Genomic DNA, 17,366 nt, shown 5'->3' on the forward strand with positions numbered 1-17,366 from the left:
GCTATGCCCCCGCTCTGCCTCCCTCTCTCTCGACACGTAGCAGCCAGAAAAGAGGTCAATGGCAAAAGCATTTGAACTCTTGTGGCGCGTCTTTCAAACCAAATGTTGTGTTTTTTGTTTGTTTTTTTTTTTTTTTATGAGCATCTCGCATTATGCGGTTAACTTGGCCAAATTGTCACGCACCGTTGAATGCTGCGCCCAATTGAGCCGTTCGCACGGAGGCGTGGCAGTGGACAGGTGCTTGCACTTAATCAAGTTGTGGCTTTGGTCAATTGATTGTCTCTCTTCAGGCTGGCCGCTGATAAATAAGGAAGTGGCCAGCGGCCCACAGAGCGCAACTGCAAATCTATGCAAATCTTTTGCGAGCCAGAAAAACCAGTCAACAAAAAATAGCAACAATTTATTAACATAATAAGTAATTCCGCCTCTGGAGCTGTGGCCGTTGCCGTGGCCATTACAGCTGCTTGGTCTGTAATAGATATGGATGTCTGGTCTGTAGCTTTCCGGGTTTTTCTGACCCATTGACTTACTCCTCATGCAATTTGCATACAAAGCAAAAAATAAAACTTAGAAGATATACTTAGCCAAATTTCAGACACAGATTGTGCTTGTCCCCATTTCAGCTTTATTTACATTTCAGTTCATTTGTGGGTCTTAAATTATTTTTAACTATGCATCTAGATTTCCCATTTTGTTGTTATTGAGGCGGATTTTTGAGCTCATAATTACAACAAACAGAAACACAGTTGGCAATCAAATACTAAGCATTAGTTGTAGTTGCTATTGTTGTTGTTTCTGCGAGTGTAAATTGCGTAAATTGAATAAATATTATGCTATGTAGCCGAGTCTAGTTGTACATTTTGTAAATCTATTTTGTTGCCTTTGTTTCGGACATGTATTTTTTTATTTTACTTCTATTGCTGCTTTTGGCTGCACTGAGGCGTACATAAATTTGTTTTTGGATTAACAGAAGCAAGAGAGGCAGCTGAAAATTAAGTTGAATTTGTCCAAAAGACTTTGAAGTTAGTTGCGAGTTATACGCTATAAAATATGAAATAAATTATGGAGCACTGAATTTATTTTTATAATATATATAATATAAAAGAAATGCAAAATTATAAAATCTTTTATTTTTTAAAATATTTAAGAATTAAAATATGTTACTTAATTTATAAATTAAACAAAAAAAATAGTTATGGATATATTATTAAAGTAATATATATATATATATATATATAAATATTAAAACAAAATATGAAGTGATTATGTATTGAGAAAAGATTTTTAAAACATTCCTTTATTTATTTATATATTTATATATTTATATATTTATATATTTATATATTTATATATTTATATATTTATATATTTATATATTTATATATTTATATATTTATATATTTATACATTTATACATTTATACATTTATACATTTATACATTTATACATTTATACATTTATATATTTATATATTTACATATTTATATATTTATATATTTTTATATGTATACATTTATATATTAGTATATTAATATTATTTTTATATTCACACTTCATTTCGACATATCTTTAAGCTCACATATAATTAAGCAACCCATGCTAGTTAAACCGAAAAAATACATATATATAGAGCGAACTGCAATTAGGCAGCATTAAAATGTTCGTAAATTAACAAAGGCGCAAATAAAACACAAAATAATTAAGCAATCGCCCAAGCTGCTGCAACAAATAAAACATTTTCAACGATTTTGAATAGAAGACATGGAAAACTAAAGGAAAATTGCCAAACAACAACAACGCGGCTCTCCACTCGACTCAACTCAGAATGTGTGTTAACTGTCTCATTATTTACAAAGCGTTTGCACATAAATATAGTTAATTATACGAGCAATAGACAGGCATTAAATTTATGGCTTTTCCTATGTCAAAAACCACAAAAAACACTTCCTTTAAGCCGACCGAAAACGAAATGAAAAATTGTAATACATTACAAATGCATTAAATGGCAGAGAGCTGGAACTAGGAAAAATAAAAAACAGGCCAACGGGCCGAATTAAAGAAATATATTCCGAGATAGCGTCTATAATTAAAATCAATGAAGTGGGCAAATGACGCAAAGTAAGCAATGAGCTCTATGAAGACAGCAAGAAATAAGAAAAAGTATAAAAAGTGCGTATATATAAAAATAATAATTAATAAAAATATATATATATTTAAATATTATAAAGTAGAAATTTTGTTGTCACAGTTAAAGTCATATCTTGGCAAGATTTAATGAATATTTTTATGTTTAAAATTTAAATATATATTATATTTTGAATTTTCTTCACAAATTTCTATAATGTAATAAATATTAAATTTGCTATGAATTTAATTGTTTCATATATGAGGAAGATCTTATTATTTATTATTATTTATAAAATTCTAAAGATTTTAGTAAATCAATAAAAGTTATTTGAGAAAAATTTAAGAATATGTATGTATGTATGTATGTATAACATTTTTACTGTCAAAACACAAAAAAAAAAACTATAAAATCTGGACTAAAGAAAATTTAGTCAACAAAAATATAATACTAATTTATATTTTAAAGTAAAAAGAACTTTTCGAAAAATAAAAATTTCAATTTTAATATTATTTATTATTAGAAAAGATTTATATAAATGATATGAACTATCAAACAGATTCATTTGATATTATCTCAATTGATGTCCTATTACACTCGCTATATATCTAATTTGTATTGGCCAAATTGCATTTAACAATCTGTAAGAAAAGCACCGTTGATAAATGTTGATAAATTACAGCTGGCTTTTAAGCACGCCGTCTCTGTCTCGCGCGTTGGCAGTCATTGCAACATGTAATTTTTTTGGCAAATTTCTTTGCAACCGAAAAGTTGCCGCAAAAGAAATTGCAAGCCAATTACCGTTAGTAGACGGTCTGGTTGGCGCCATGACGCAATCGCCACATGTGGCAGCACGACGTCAACAGCGGCGCTAGCGTTAGCGTCGACGTCATCGCATAGCGCTAATTGATTGCGGCTGCGAGTCTCAGTTTGTTGCATTCACTTTGCTTTAGCTTTTGCTTTCGTTGCTTTTGTTGTTTTGTTTTTTGTTTTTTTTTTTTAGCTTTTTGGGTCGTGCCATTCTCCGTTGCCACATGCCACACACAAGCACACACACTGAGTTCAATTCCCGCTGGCCTAGCACAAGATCAATGCTGTACGTTGGTCAACAGAGCCAACAGGTTCTCTCCAAAGAAACGAAAGACTTAGGCAACGAACTTGAATTCTTTATTTGTTTGATTTTTTTTTGGTTGGATTCAATTTGTCATTGCAATTAATTAAGCTACATTTGGGCGTTGAGCGGACAGCACTTAAAGTCAATGCTCATAACTGCATTAAATCTTACATAATCTTCACGCTTTTCGCTTGTCCAAAGTAGCGCGAGATTATGTGTGCGAAAGCTAAATGTTCGTGTGCGTAAGAAGGTAGACCAGTTTTATTTTGCTGTTTATATTTTATGCTCGTTCGCGAAGCGAAAAGAGTATATTGGTTTGACTTGAGAGCCTTTCACGGTTTTGAAACTATGCCTCCAAATTTTAACAGTTAAGTTGCTGCAGACTTCCTCTTAAAATTTACCCAAATCGATTTAACTGTTCTTGAATCGTAAACTGATCGACTGCAACATTCTTGTATTTTCACCATAATTTATGAACATTATTTGTCGGATACATTTATAATTTATTTGAGACACATGTTACATATGTAAAAATATGTATATATATATATATAGTGGATAATATAATTATATTTACTGTAATTTCAAAGAAAATATTTATAGCATATGAGATCCTATGTATTTCGATAGATAATCCCTTGATTAATATTTGTATCAACTGTGCCATCTATGGCATGGCATCTCTCAAGCGACATCTGATTAATTTCATCATAGCCAATCGAAATGGGTTTATAGCCTGGCAGACACTCGCATACATTGGGCGCCACACACTTGCCATAGCTGGAGCAGCTGTGCACGCAATGTGGCTGGCATTCGAACTCCTTTACTCCATAGGGCTTGGGCAGTTTGATGTAGCCTAAATCACATTCCCATGCCTCAGGACTAATGCAGCTACTGTGTTCTGGCTTGGTCTGCTCCGAGCAATCTGGGACACAGAGATCATTGCCTGCTTTCTGGTGGAAACCTTTTCGACATACACATTTATTTGGTTCTTTGCAATCGCTATTTTCCCCACAATCGGGTTGGCACATGGGCTTGCAGAGGTCTTCATTGTCATTCTTCGCGTAGCCAGTGCAGCAGAATGTTTCGATTTTTTTCGGCTGTTGAAATTTGGTCGGATGTCATTTGAAATTCTTAACAATTTATTGGAATTACTTACAAACAGATTATTGGGGAATGGGATATTGAAACTATCAAATGCTTCTTTAATCTTCATCCAATCCGGCGCCAGTGTGGTCTCACTTTCCACTTCCCTTGTACACAAATTGGGATCTTTAGGCGATGGGACTTCCTTTTCCACTGTTGTTTTCTTTCAATATTTACATAGTTTTATAGCACCTATTATCAATTATATATATTTGCATATATTTACGAGCAGATCAGTGGGGAATGCGATATCAAAACGGTCAAATGCTTCTTTAATCTTCAACCAATCCGCCGACAGTTTGGCTTCACTTTCCACCTCCTTTGCATGCAAAGTGGGATCGGTAGTCGATGAGAGTTCATTTTCCATCTTGCAATATTTAGAAATTGCTTAGTTAATATTATATATTTAAGTTAGTTTTCTTACTTACGGTCGTTGGCGTACCATCGGGCGTGTCAATAATTTCTGTGGCCTATCGAAATATTAGTAGGGAAGTTCTAAGAAGATATATTTGAGCTTACTTACAAACTGTTCTGGACTTTCATCATCCACCGGTACCGAAGTTGAATCCTCGTAGGTGGAGTAAACTTTGAATTAACATCAATTCGTAAGAATATATTTGCAAACTTACGATGTTTTCTGTATATAAATCTTCATATATTTTTTTTAAATTGTCTAGCCATTCCGCACTCGAGTCAACAATTTCGGTAATCTAAATAGACTTCTTAAGTAAAAGATCTACAAGAACAACTAGATCTTACGAACTTCAGGCTCTTTCAAGCAAGGGCCGTTTGTGGTTTGTCTTTTGTAGCCATCGCAGCAAACTCGACGCATTTCCGTTTTTGTCAGTGGCTTTTTAAATAAAGAAATAATAGATAAAGCTTTCTCTGACATTCTCTTAATTCCTTTAGCTACAGAAATTTACCAAAGTTGCATTGGGATCCTTCGTTTCCAGATCCCAAAGTTTCCATTCTTCAATATCCGTTTGCTTCATTGCGACCTGAATCGGTACTGTGCACTCATGCTTGTCTACTTTGCGCAGACAGGGCTCCGACTCGTTCAGCCTTTCATAGCCTTCACAGCACATCATTGGCACCTTAAAAATAGGCTATGTGATTAAGAATTTATCAGAATCTAATCTAGCTTACCTGATCGATTATACTGTTTGACCTAAACGTAATCTTAGGATTCTCAATTGTCAATTCCTTGCCAACGCATAGGTTTCGATTGTTCTTTGGTTTACATCCCTGACCTCCCTTGATCTGTTCATAATCATCATCTATGCAAGCACAATGCTCGGGCCAGTTGCAGAAGGCATTCGGTCCGCAATCCTTAGAGCAAACGGGCTGGCAGTTTTCGACTGGTCCTGCATAGCCGGGACAGCATTGAAAGATGGTAGACTGTGAAAGAGAAATTATGAGATGTAAGAGTGCTCGGTAGCTAGATAATAACTATGGAAGTGGGTTATGTGAAAATAGAGTGAACACTGCCTTGACGGATAGCTCGATTTGATCCAGCGACTACTGTGACCTTTTGGAATGCATCATTGCTATTGCTAAAGGCAGTTGACATGCTACTCGTAGTTGCAGTCAAAGTTGACGCATAGAGAGATAGAGCATTGAGCTCGAGGCGACTCGAAAGCTGCCCTCGCGTCGGCACATTTATAGAAATGGCCCAAACATCGCAATCAAAATTTGAAGTCGTTGAAGAGATATTGCGTGATTAAAGTCCATTCATAAATCTGGAATTTTTTCTTATCAGCTTCTGAGCGAACATTCGTCAAGATGAGTTTTCACTGTACACAATTATTATTTTTGCAGAAGAAAATACAGATGCTGGTAGCAAGTGAATTGTTTAAATGAATATACCCTGTATAGGAGAATTCTTTCTTAGGAACTGAAGACCTTGCACTTACTTTGTCGTACGTTGTATTGATCAATATTCCTAATGCAAAGTTGAGGTCGGTAGTCAGACATGCATTGTCGTAGCCTGAAATTGGAATAGACTCATAGCTAGCCGCGAGTATTATCCAAATCATGCATAATAATAAACTCTGAGTTCTGCACATGATTAGAGTCTTAAAGCTTTCAATATGCTTTACCGTTTTGCCGCACTTACAGAACGCAACTAAAAAGACGCGACTGGATTTGAAAACATTTATAATCGCATAAAAAGCAATCTTTTATTCACCATATATATAAAAAAATGTATATTTATATACATATATATGTATACATGTGACTACTAAGAAGCTTATCACTGTGAACTGTGAGCACTGCTACGGAAGTGAATTTAAAATATTATTTTTAAAAATGCAAAATATTGTTCTATATAATATACAAACAAAAATTATTGGAATATTAAATTTTTTTGGATTGGAATTTTTTCATACTTAAAACAAAAACAAAATGTTATATTTAAGTCAATTCCACGAAACTTTTGTCGTTCCTCTAGAAGCATCAAGTTCAGCTTTGTACAGCGATAAAGCTGGATGCTGCATTTCGCAAGAGCAATTATAAAACACAAATAAAGAAAGTTGAATTCGTCAGTGCCCGACTGAGCGATACTGTGCGCCCCGACCGAGCTGGGTTTTTCAAGCATGCAGTCTACGCTTATTTATGAGATATTACTGTTTTTTTTTCTAACTAGAAATACGCAAAAATATTGAAGCTCACAGTTTTGTGACCAAAAATTAAACGATCTTTCTGGTAGTCGCAATTTTAACTATAAATTTTATGTCTCACTTTTGGACTGTAAGAGTGTAATGCTCTTACTTCTTTGAGTGATATATATTTTTTATGAATTGCATATTCTGGGGCTTACAAATTCAAAACTTATCATTATAACTATGTGGGATATTTAAAGTTGTTTGCATACTTTTTCCACTTATCCCTTGGTAAATGTACATAAAGCTTGACTCGTACTTGAGCTTTGTCTGGCGTACATTTGTAATATCAATAAAAACTCACCACAGCTTGACAGCAGATCCAAGTGCTTGGAGCTTTTAAAAGCTTTGCAATGAATAATTGACATACATATTTTGTTGTCGTTGTCTATTGAAGACTTAAAATATTTATATAATTTTTATATATTTTTTTTGTTTATTTCTCACAGAGAAACGTCAGATTTCTTTACGTAGAGTGTTACAAATAATTTAAATATTTTTTAACAATATATAAAAATAATGTAGAAAACTCTTTCAATAAATTGTCAGCTTTTGTTTTATATAGTTATATATATAACATTTTTATTGATATATATAAAGATAGGACAATATTATTTTACATATTTTATAATAGATACTTACATACCTATATAGTTATATTCATCTAAGGTTTTTTTTATGCATATGAGTCATTAATTACGGCTTTAATTACTATTTTAACAACTTTGAGTTGCTGCTTTATTTTTTCTACCAGACGCTTTCAAAAGTTTAATTTTGTTGAGTTTGACTTGATATTGTATTCATTTAATTTCCAAATGAGGATAATTCACAGTGTTTTGTTGAAACATTATTACATCCTCAAAAATTTGTTGTTTGGTGCGTTTTATGGACTGACAGAGTCATTAGTCAATATGCTTTTTAAAAACAACGATGATCATGATTGTAAAAATTTGTGTTCCAGATTACGCCTCGTGAGCATGAATGTCTTCAAATGTTCTATTTTATGAAGCCCTTTTTATTGATATTAAAAATATAAATCTTTATTTAATTTTGCTTTAAGCTTGTGTAACTCAAAAAAACTACCTAAGAACTAACTCAAAAACAGAAACTAACACTGCTGTCTTTATTGCAACATTTATTTCAAAAATATATATGTTAAACAAAATATTTTGTTTTTAAGAATATAAAATGATTACGATAAGAATAAATGCAAAAACGTTACAGCTGCGACTTAGCTTTGCACTTATTCACATGGCCATTGGCACTATTGGTCTGTCTTGGATGGGAGCTGCTTTGTTCAGCTTGTTCATTTCGCCTAGCACATTTAAGACCTTCAGAATGCCAGCAAACTTCAGTTACTGTGTACGGCACATTGACATTTTTGGTACACAAATGAGAATCTTTCGTAGAGTTCGCCATCTGGGCGTGAACACTTTGTATGGAGAGTAGAAGTACCAAAATTTTGCACATGGCTAATTAAAAGCGTATAAAACTGAACGAAAATAATGTTTTAAATCTAGCGAGCAGCTTTACTTAAATATGCTCCTTCACAAATCCACATGAGTTTATTTGTTAAGCCATAATGAATGTTCGTCTCACCATTTGGCAAAACAACCACAAGGCTAAGCACATCTTTAATTTATATTTATGTACAGATTCGTTTACTAAAGTAGTAAAATTTTGAAGATAGACAAGTCTCGAAAAGGTATAAAAATATATCTACTTCCATTGAGGGGCATAGCATATAAGGTATTACCCCTAGAGCACAATGGGCTACTGTTGACTTGCGCTACAGATTGACAGAATATTGTATACCTACACCCACTCGGGGCATGACATTTCGGTAGTACTTCGTAAAAACCCTATTATATTATGATAGCTATAACTTGCTTGAGCAATTATCAAACAAAACCCAATTAATCTAAAATGCACATCTACGAATCGGTAAAAAGTATACATTTCAGAATTGAACAATTTGATTTTTCAAATTGTAAACTTGAACTGATCCATCGGTGGGATGGAGATATAAATGCAGCTGTTTTTTAACCTTTATTTGTTATTTTGTTATTTTGTTTTTTGAATATACAGTTGTGCTTCGCAAATCTTTGAAACAAAAGGAACTGAGTCATATGCATGAATAATTTGAGCGGTTGTAGAAGTTGTCTGATATGAGAAAAGAATTATATATTCAATCCCTCAAAATAAATCTTAAGCTACTTATAATAGTAGTTATTATATTATATTATGAAATTATTAACAATCTAAATGTTTGTACCATATTGAGCCCAATACACAATTCATATATCCATATTACAATGAAGTTATATTTTTATTCGGAATACAAAATATTGCGGTCGATAAGCTCGTTTCCTGTTTCATTCCTCCTTTTTCTCAAAGCTGATTTCTTTTTATATAAATAGACGTAATATATAAATAATATTATAGCGTTTAAACTCAACATAATCCCAATTCCATAGATACGCCATTTTTCGTAATCGAACGAACGCGTGACATCTGATGCATCTAAACTGTTTGCAATCCTTTTGGTCAGAGTTGAACTTTCGATGATTTCTGTGGTTGGCATCGCAGTTGTGATCGAAATTGGTTGGCAGGTTTCGTCATTGGCCTTGAAGTAGCCCGGACAGCAGACCCGATAAGGCTCCAATTTATTTTTAGTCTATGCAATAATATGTACATTATATCATCATGTGATTGAATATTTCAACTATCTGTACTCACGACATCACGCATGGCCCCCTCAATGCCCAGCCTTCTATAGTGCTCTGCAAATCTGCCGTACTCCTCCAATGGCGTCTCCTCAGTTATCGTATAGCTGACGATATCATGCACTATGCACAAATTATTGTCGGTTCTTGCATCTGATATATCTAGGTCTTCGTTTGTAGTTCGTGTATCTGATGTCTCCAGGTCTTCATTTGTAGTTTGAAGCAGCGCCTGGGGCACTACAAAAAATAGTAATATTACCATAAGCTTCCACATTCTGGTATTCAATCCTTGAGACTGCTCCAAGTGTTTCCGTTATATGATCTGTAATGCAGGCCACTTGGCACTGAACTGATATTGGATATTCCAACCATATATCATATTGTTTTAAGTACAACAAATTTCAGAGCTATTCCACTATATTTTATGAACACTTTTATCTGCCTTTTTGTACTCGTTTGCAAAGTTAAAAGAGTATATTGGTTTTGTTTTAAACTCTGCTTGTTAGCCGTTCGCTTGGATCATACAATTGTTGGAGTTCTTCGATTTTAAGGGCATAGCAAATCGGGAAATACTATATAATATTTGTTTCTGCTAGTCGCGAAATTTTACAGATTGTGTGTGACTGTGAGCACGTATTAGTCGGTCGCTCCAGCCCGACTGTATGTTCTTACTTCCCTGTATCACTTATTACACCCTGAACCCATTAAAATGGAAATGTAGGGTATAATGGTTTTGTGAAAATGTATGTAACAGGTAAAAGGAGCCGTGGCAGAGCCCACAAAGTATATATATTCTGGATAGGGATGACGAACGTGGTCCACAACAAAACCACAAAAGCTAGCGACTTGAGCAATTAACAATTGTTCTAGATGGACAACAATTAAGTTCCCATATTGAAGCACATATGGCAGCCCAAGCGCAGCCGCTGCGTGTGTTTGTGTATGTGTCTTTGATTGTCATTGATCACTGCATCGCAGGTTTCAGGCTATCTCCTAGTCGAGCCGTTTCGCTTAGAGCACTCTTTTTGTATTTTATTATGTATTGCATATTCTAGGGCTTACAAATTCTGAAATGCTCATATCTATGTGTGATATTTAAAGTTATTAGCATACTTTTTCCGTTTATCCCCTGGTAAAGCTTGACTCGTAGTTGAGCTTTGTCTGGCGTACAGTTGTAATATATATAAAAGCTTGGCAAAGTGTTCCAAGGGCTTTCAGTTTTTGATAGCTTTCGATTTTAGAATGTATATTTTTAATATTAATATATTATGTTGACATGAGAGCTTAATCAGAAATTAACATATATTTGTTCATTATTTATTAATTTTTATATAAATTGGTTAGAAAAAAAACTTAACTTTATTAGTATTTTTTTTAAATTATTACAGAATTTGAAAGTGTATTAAGCTGATAAAAGTGTCACAGATAATTAAAATATTTTTATAAAATATTTATCTAATTGTGCAGGCAGACTTTGGTCGATTGCCCAAAGCATAACTTTTGCCCCAACCATGTAAACTAAATAGAACTGATTGGAAAAAAGAAGCAAACATAGTGTGTTTTAATTTTCTTTTTATTTACATTATTTAAATATGTACAAAAATTTCATAGAATAGAAATTAACGTAAAACAAAGTCGTAGAGGCAACTGAATTTTAGATGTTTTTTAGTTTTCTGTCTAGAAAGAACTGTACATATGAGGAAGATGGTGACACAACTAACATACAGACAAGCAGGACAAACGAATGCGACTTAATATTTGATTCTCCTTCCATAGGAGAGGGAGGGGCTGGCAAGTTTCCAGAGTGTTCCCACCAGGGAAACACTCAGCGAATTGCCGCATTTGATGATCTTCCCGTTGAACACGTTGATGGTTGCTTTCCTCCTAGAATTTCGGTTGGTATCACAAACTAAAACTAAATTGTAAGTCGTACTTTGAGGGTTACGGATCGCGGGTGTTTGTTTTCTTGGGATAATTCCAGTTAGGTTCGTTTTTTTCTTTTTCTTGTGGTTGTTCTTCGTGTGAAAAAATATGGGTGGATGTTGTTGCCATACGCCTTTTACCCGATGTCATAAGCTGATGTGGCCCTCGTTAGCATTAAAATTGATCTACTTTTTGTGGAGGTAGCCGCCGTGTCCGGAGACGATTTGTCCAGAGATACCGTGTCCAGAGATACCGTGTCCAGAGACGCCATATCCAGAACCGCCAAGGCCGGAGATGCCATGACCAGAGGAGATGATGCCATGACCAGAGGAGATGATGCCATGACCAGAGGAGATACCGTGACCGAGAGCAATACCAGGTCCAGAGATACCAACACCGGAGATGCCAGAGTTGTAGGCAATGCTTGGATTTGGTGCGCTGACGATGGGTGCACCCTCGGTTCTGGTAACGGTGTGGGTGACGGTGATGGCGGGCTTCACGTGGCTCTCAACGTGCACGTTGACGGGCACTTTCACTTCATAGGGCACTGGGCGATCGACCTGGATGGGCACCTTCTGGATGACGCGCTTCTCAACGGTGTATGGGACTGGCTTCTCGACGGGCACGGGGTATGGCTTGGGCACATGGACGGTGTAGGGACGATCGACGGGGATCTTGACGGGCACCTTGACGACCTTCTCAACGGGGTAGGGCTGTGGCACATGGACGGGCACCTTAACGATCTCCTTCACTGGGTATTGGACGACCTTCTCGACGGGGTAGGGCTGGGCCACGGGCACCTTGACGGGATAGGTGACGGTCTTCTCAACGGGATAGGGCACACGACGCTCCACCTGATAGGGCACCTGGACGGTACGGACAACGGTGTTGGTGCGCACCTGTGTGGGCAGCTGTGAAACAACGGCTGGTCCGATTGAACCGGGTCCGCTCAGAGAGAGACCGTAGTTGCTAGCACCATAGCCGCCATGACCATAGCTGCTGACGCCATAGCCGCCGTCGGCAATGCCGTAGCCAGTGGAGACAATACCGCGTTTCTCCTGCTTCTTCTCGGTCGTGTCAGCGGCAGCGGCAGCGGCCACCTCCACTTTCTGTGCGGCCTCCTCGGCGCTGGCCAACAGCGCGCACATAGCCACCAGGCCAAAAACAAGCTGCAAAACGAAAAAGGTAACCAAAGTGGGTTAGCCGTGTTAATCACCACGATCGCTATAACAACTATTATATAATCAGACTGCTGCGGCACTTCCGCCAACAATTATTTCAAATATGACAATTATGCAATCTGCCAAATGTGTTTGGCAGCGCGCCAAGTTCAATGGTAGCTGCACTCGTCGGCCTCACGGCGCATACGTAATGCGCAAAGAACTTGCGCAGTGGCGTATGCTTGATTTTTTGGTCTTTTTTCATGGGAGTTGCTTTAATCGATATTTGTGAAATGGGTTTTCAATTGAATAAGAAGTGCATTTAGCTTAAAATCTGACGGAATTTACTTGTGGTTCCTTTCTATATAGCTTAATTAAATCTCAAAAATATAAATTTGATTACAAAATACTTTTGGATGAATCGTTAAGATAAAAATTTAAATACTGCAAATTTTTAATTCATTTTAATATATAATATATAAATATATTTAAATATTGTAATTAAAATGTAAAAAAGTAGTATTAATTTAAAAAAAAAACAGAGACTTGCAATGTTTTATCAAAAAAATAAATAAATGAAGAAAATATCAAGAAAATTCTAGAAATTTCAAATTTGAAATAAATTTAAAATTCATACATTTTTTGTGTCTAGAGAATTTTTTTAAATTAAAGACTTTTCAAGTCTTTTAAAAAATTTTAGAATTTAAAATTGCCTTTAAATTTGAATATTATAATATATAAATAAAATCTGTAAGCTCTTCGAGCTCTTAAAATTCCATAACTTTTTTGAACACAAATTATTTATATTTTAAGATTTTCGTAGCACAAAATACGTGTCCATTATATTGCGAGGTGGCAATAAGATATAAGACATTTATGGTGGATATAATGCAGACACTTGGCGAGTTTGTAACTTGAAACGTTTCTTAGATGGTTTAGTTGGCTTGACATTTATTTTGTATATTATAGTACGCTTGAACACAACATACCATGGATTTCATTTTGCACTTTGTTTTAACTTCTAGACAAGCGACACTGAACTTAACTCTTGCCGGGGCTTGTATGTCTCAACCAACCCGCAACTGTTAACTGAATAATTTTGCTAAGACATTGCGAGCTTTTATATGCCGATCAGGCGATCCACGGCTATGGCTGGATGCTCTGGCCCGGTGGCTGCGTCAAAGATCGACGTCGACAGCAGCAGCGGCTGTATCTCAAAAAGCTCGCTCTTCCTCGCTCGCTCTCTGTCACTTGTCTGCGCTCTCAGTATCTACTCTCTCTTTTTCTAGCCGTATTTGCTCTCTGCGCGTAAGGAAATGCTATGCTGCATGCCAAAAAAGCTTTCAGCTCACACGGACACTGTACGTGTATATACGTGTAATGCGTGTGAGCCTCAGTGCGCGAGTGTGAGTGCGTGTCGGTGTGACGGCTTGAATAGTTGGCGGCACGGCAAACAGCTAATGGCACCAAGTACTTAGTGGACAACTGGGGGGCACCGCATAGTCGAAAGGTTCCACAGCGCACAACGTGCTTCTCAGCTCGAGTGTTTCAAAAATAATAAACATTTGCAGTCTTCAAATATCAAAAATTAAAAATAATACAAGCACAGCTACTTTTCAAATAGAAATATAAATAACCATTAAAAATAAATATGCAATATGAGAGTTATTTAAAAACTTACATTATCAGCTATCCGTTATATACAAGGAATATTAAGACTACATAAAACGATTTCAAATTTAAAACTAGAAAAAATTAACTATCAACAATCAAATTTGAAAACAAAAATAAATATATGTAAATATACTATAAAACTGAATTACAATTTGACAGAATTCATTAAAAAGTTATCATATAGTTTAAAAAAAAAGTATTTTATTATCAATGAACAAAATGAAGTATAATCCGTAGTTAAAGTTAAAAAAAGTTTTGGAATATAGTATATTAAACTTAAAATATATTATTGAATAATAAATAAATTATAAATCTTTAAAATAAACGTATTAAAATAAATATAAACCAAATAGAATTATAATTAAATAATAATTCATAAAATATTTTAGTTATTTATAAAAAGAATAAAGCCCAAAAAAAACTTAACAACAATTATGAAATATTAAAGTTTAATAAAATTTAATAGAAAAAATATACTAAATGATATAAATAAAAATAAAAAATAAATAAATAAAAAAATACAAACATTTTAAAGCATTTAATTTGTTATTAAACTAATTTAAAAACTATTAAAATCATTTTAATAATAATATGAAAAACTATTATTTTAAAACATAAAATAATAATATATAATATGTATATATGAAAACTAAATAAATCTACAACAAATAATCGATATTATATTGAGAGCAACAAAAAGTAATAATAGTATAATAAAAAAGTAAACAAAAGAAAAAATATGTCCACAAATGCAAGTCAACTTTATTTCCGTTTCCGTTTACCAAAAAATTCTATTAGTGATTTGTTTTAGCTCCTCAATCTTGACTGTCGAAAAATGATTATTTGTAGCTTATTAACACAGTGGCTTCCACTTTGTGTTGTTTTTATGTAGGTTCATTATAGATACAGCATAATTATTTAGTCGCAAAATAATGAAGAAACGAGAAATCCGCCCCACACGAATCAAGATAGAGGAAACCTTTTGCTGTTGTTGTTTTTGTTGCCCAAAAGGCTAAATCAACATTAGCCACACATTTTCCTATGCAAAGCAAATTCAGTTGCATTTTCCACAATTTTCTTGTGTAATTCTTGTTGTTGTCAGCAAGAGAAAAAAAAAACGAAAAAAACATGCGCCACTTGGTCTGCAAGTTCTTTTAAGTTGGGTTCGGTTCGGTTGGGTTCGTGACTGAACTTTTGATCTCGAATGATTTTCGGGCCAAGTAAATTCGTATTGTGGGTGCAATGATTGAATGCTTACAGTGTGAGTGTGTGTGTGTATAATTTGACATTTTAATGTGCATAGGAAATACAGAGAATATATATAAATATATATATATAAATATAGTCAAATCAATGGGTAGTACGAGTCGAATCGGCCAATGGCCATGTAAATGGAACGTGTGAACAATGAGAGTCGAGTTAAAGAGAGAACCCAAGCCTTTGGTATACGACTAGATAGATATATAAATAGATATCATTAGATCAGATTGTGTTTAATTATGATATGCAGTTTGAAGGCGAAGGTCGTATGTCGTATGCTATCATCAGCATTAGTATTACCATTATCATTATCATTAGGCCGAATTTGAACTACATTATCGTACAAATCTTAAATGAGGCCTTTGTTTGGCGTTGGTATATAAAGAACTCTGCAGCGCGCAGATGACCCCAAAAACAACCATTGAAAGCCATCAAAAGAAAAAAGGAAATACAAGAAGCAACAGCAGTAGCAGCAAACAAAAAATAATAAGCTGCAGATTGTCTTTAATAAACTTAAATACGACTCAAAGTGAAGGGAAGAAACATAGCGGTTAAGGCCCAACATTAAATTCAAGTTCAAGTTTATGTGCGTTCACTGTGGCTGCGGCTGCTGCGTCTGCTTCGACTTTAGCTTCAGCTTCTTGTTTTCAATTCAACTTTCATATTGTACACGTGCCAAACAAAAAAAACCAAAAACATCACAAGGCACATCAAATCAATATTCTAGTTTAAAAAAAATTATAAGTTAAAAAAAAAAGAAAGTCAAAAACGTCTCAAGGCACATAAAATCAATATTCTAGTTAAACAAAAAAAATATAAATTAAAACACAAAAAAACTTATGCAAATATGTTTATAAAATATCAATTTGAAAGTATTTGCAAAATCTAATTTGATGATTTTTAAAGCAACTAAAGCATCTTTGTTTCCTCCGCTCATATCGATTACAAATAAATCCAATAAATTTAGCGATCGTATAACAAATGCAACGAACGTTGACAAAAGATTCACACTAAAATTAACAAGAGTTTTCTTTTTTTTAATGTATATAAATACATACTTAGTTAAAAATTTATGTAGATTCTGATGACGTCTATCCGATTATGCTAAACAAATCGAATAATCTATGTAGTCAGACTCTGTCTAAATGCAGAGCAAGGCATTTGCATAAAATATCAACGGACCATTAGCTAATCAAAGTTTGTTTCACATTATATATTCCGCTTGTTGTCGAAACTTAAACAAAAGCAAAAACAAAAAGTTGTCTGTTCATAATTAATGCCTTGCGGCGGCGTTAAGGTGAACCAGTTCTAAAGCCAAACAAATTTCAAATGATAAAAAATTGTTTTTTCTATTTTTTTCTTTTATATTATTGAATTGTGTGTTTTTTTCTTAAATATTTTTTTCGGGATTTCTTTATTTAGAATTTGGTTGTTTCATATAAATTTTAGGCATTTGACAGCTGCGTTGGGTGTTCTATTATATAACATGATATATGAAATGCAAATTAAGTGCAATAAGCGCAAAGGTGTTGCCCAATTCAGAATTGTTTCTTCTGCTTTTCAAATGCATAAACA

At 34.3% G+C, this 17,366-nt stretch overlaps 3 protein-coding genes across 4 annotated transcripts in view; 1 reads left to right on the forward strand and 2 right to left on the reverse strand.

Moving 5' to 3' along the window:
* LOC111600312 (angiotensin-converting enzyme) overlaps positions 1–17,366 on the forward strand; it is a 60,684-nt gene that overhangs the window by 15,355 nt on the left and 27,963 nt on the right. The window lies entirely within an intron of this gene.
* Positions 3,800–6,524, reverse strand: LOC111600314. The gene is made up of 10 exons (XM_023316369.2): positions 6,299–6,524; positions 5,532–5,783; positions 5,309–5,479; positions 5,149–5,235; positions 5,015–5,095; positions 4,909–4,953; positions 4,814–4,855; positions 4,612–4,752; positions 4,399–4,548; positions 3,800–4,339 (listed from the first exon to the last, which is right to left on the reverse strand). Exons 1-10 carry the CDS (start codon positions 6,449–6,451, stop codon positions 3,854–3,856), a joined length of 1,608 nt encoding a protein of 535 aa, XP_023172137.2. The 5' UTR covers positions 6,452–6,524; the 3' UTR covers positions 3,800–3,853.
* Positions 11,329–13,958, reverse strand: LOC111600317 (mantle protein). Its single transcript, XM_023316376.2, has 2 exons — positions 13,847–13,958; positions 11,329–12,866 (listed from the first exon to the last, which is right to left on the reverse strand). The coding sequence occupies exons 1-2, from the start codon at positions 13,856–13,858 to the stop codon at positions 11,883–11,885; spliced, it is 996 nt and encodes a 331-aa protein (XP_023172144.1). The 5' UTR covers positions 13,859–13,958; the 3' UTR covers positions 11,329–11,882.

This window comes from Drosophila hydei, unplaced genomic scaffold (genome assembly GCF_003285905.1).
Source record: "Drosophila hydei strain 15085-1641.00,03,60 unplaced genomic scaffold, DhydRS2 tig00008124-arrow-arrow-pilon, whole genome shotgun sequence".
Taxonomy (NCBI): domain Eukaryota; kingdom Metazoa; phylum Arthropoda; class Insecta; order Diptera; family Drosophilidae; genus Drosophila; species Drosophila hydei.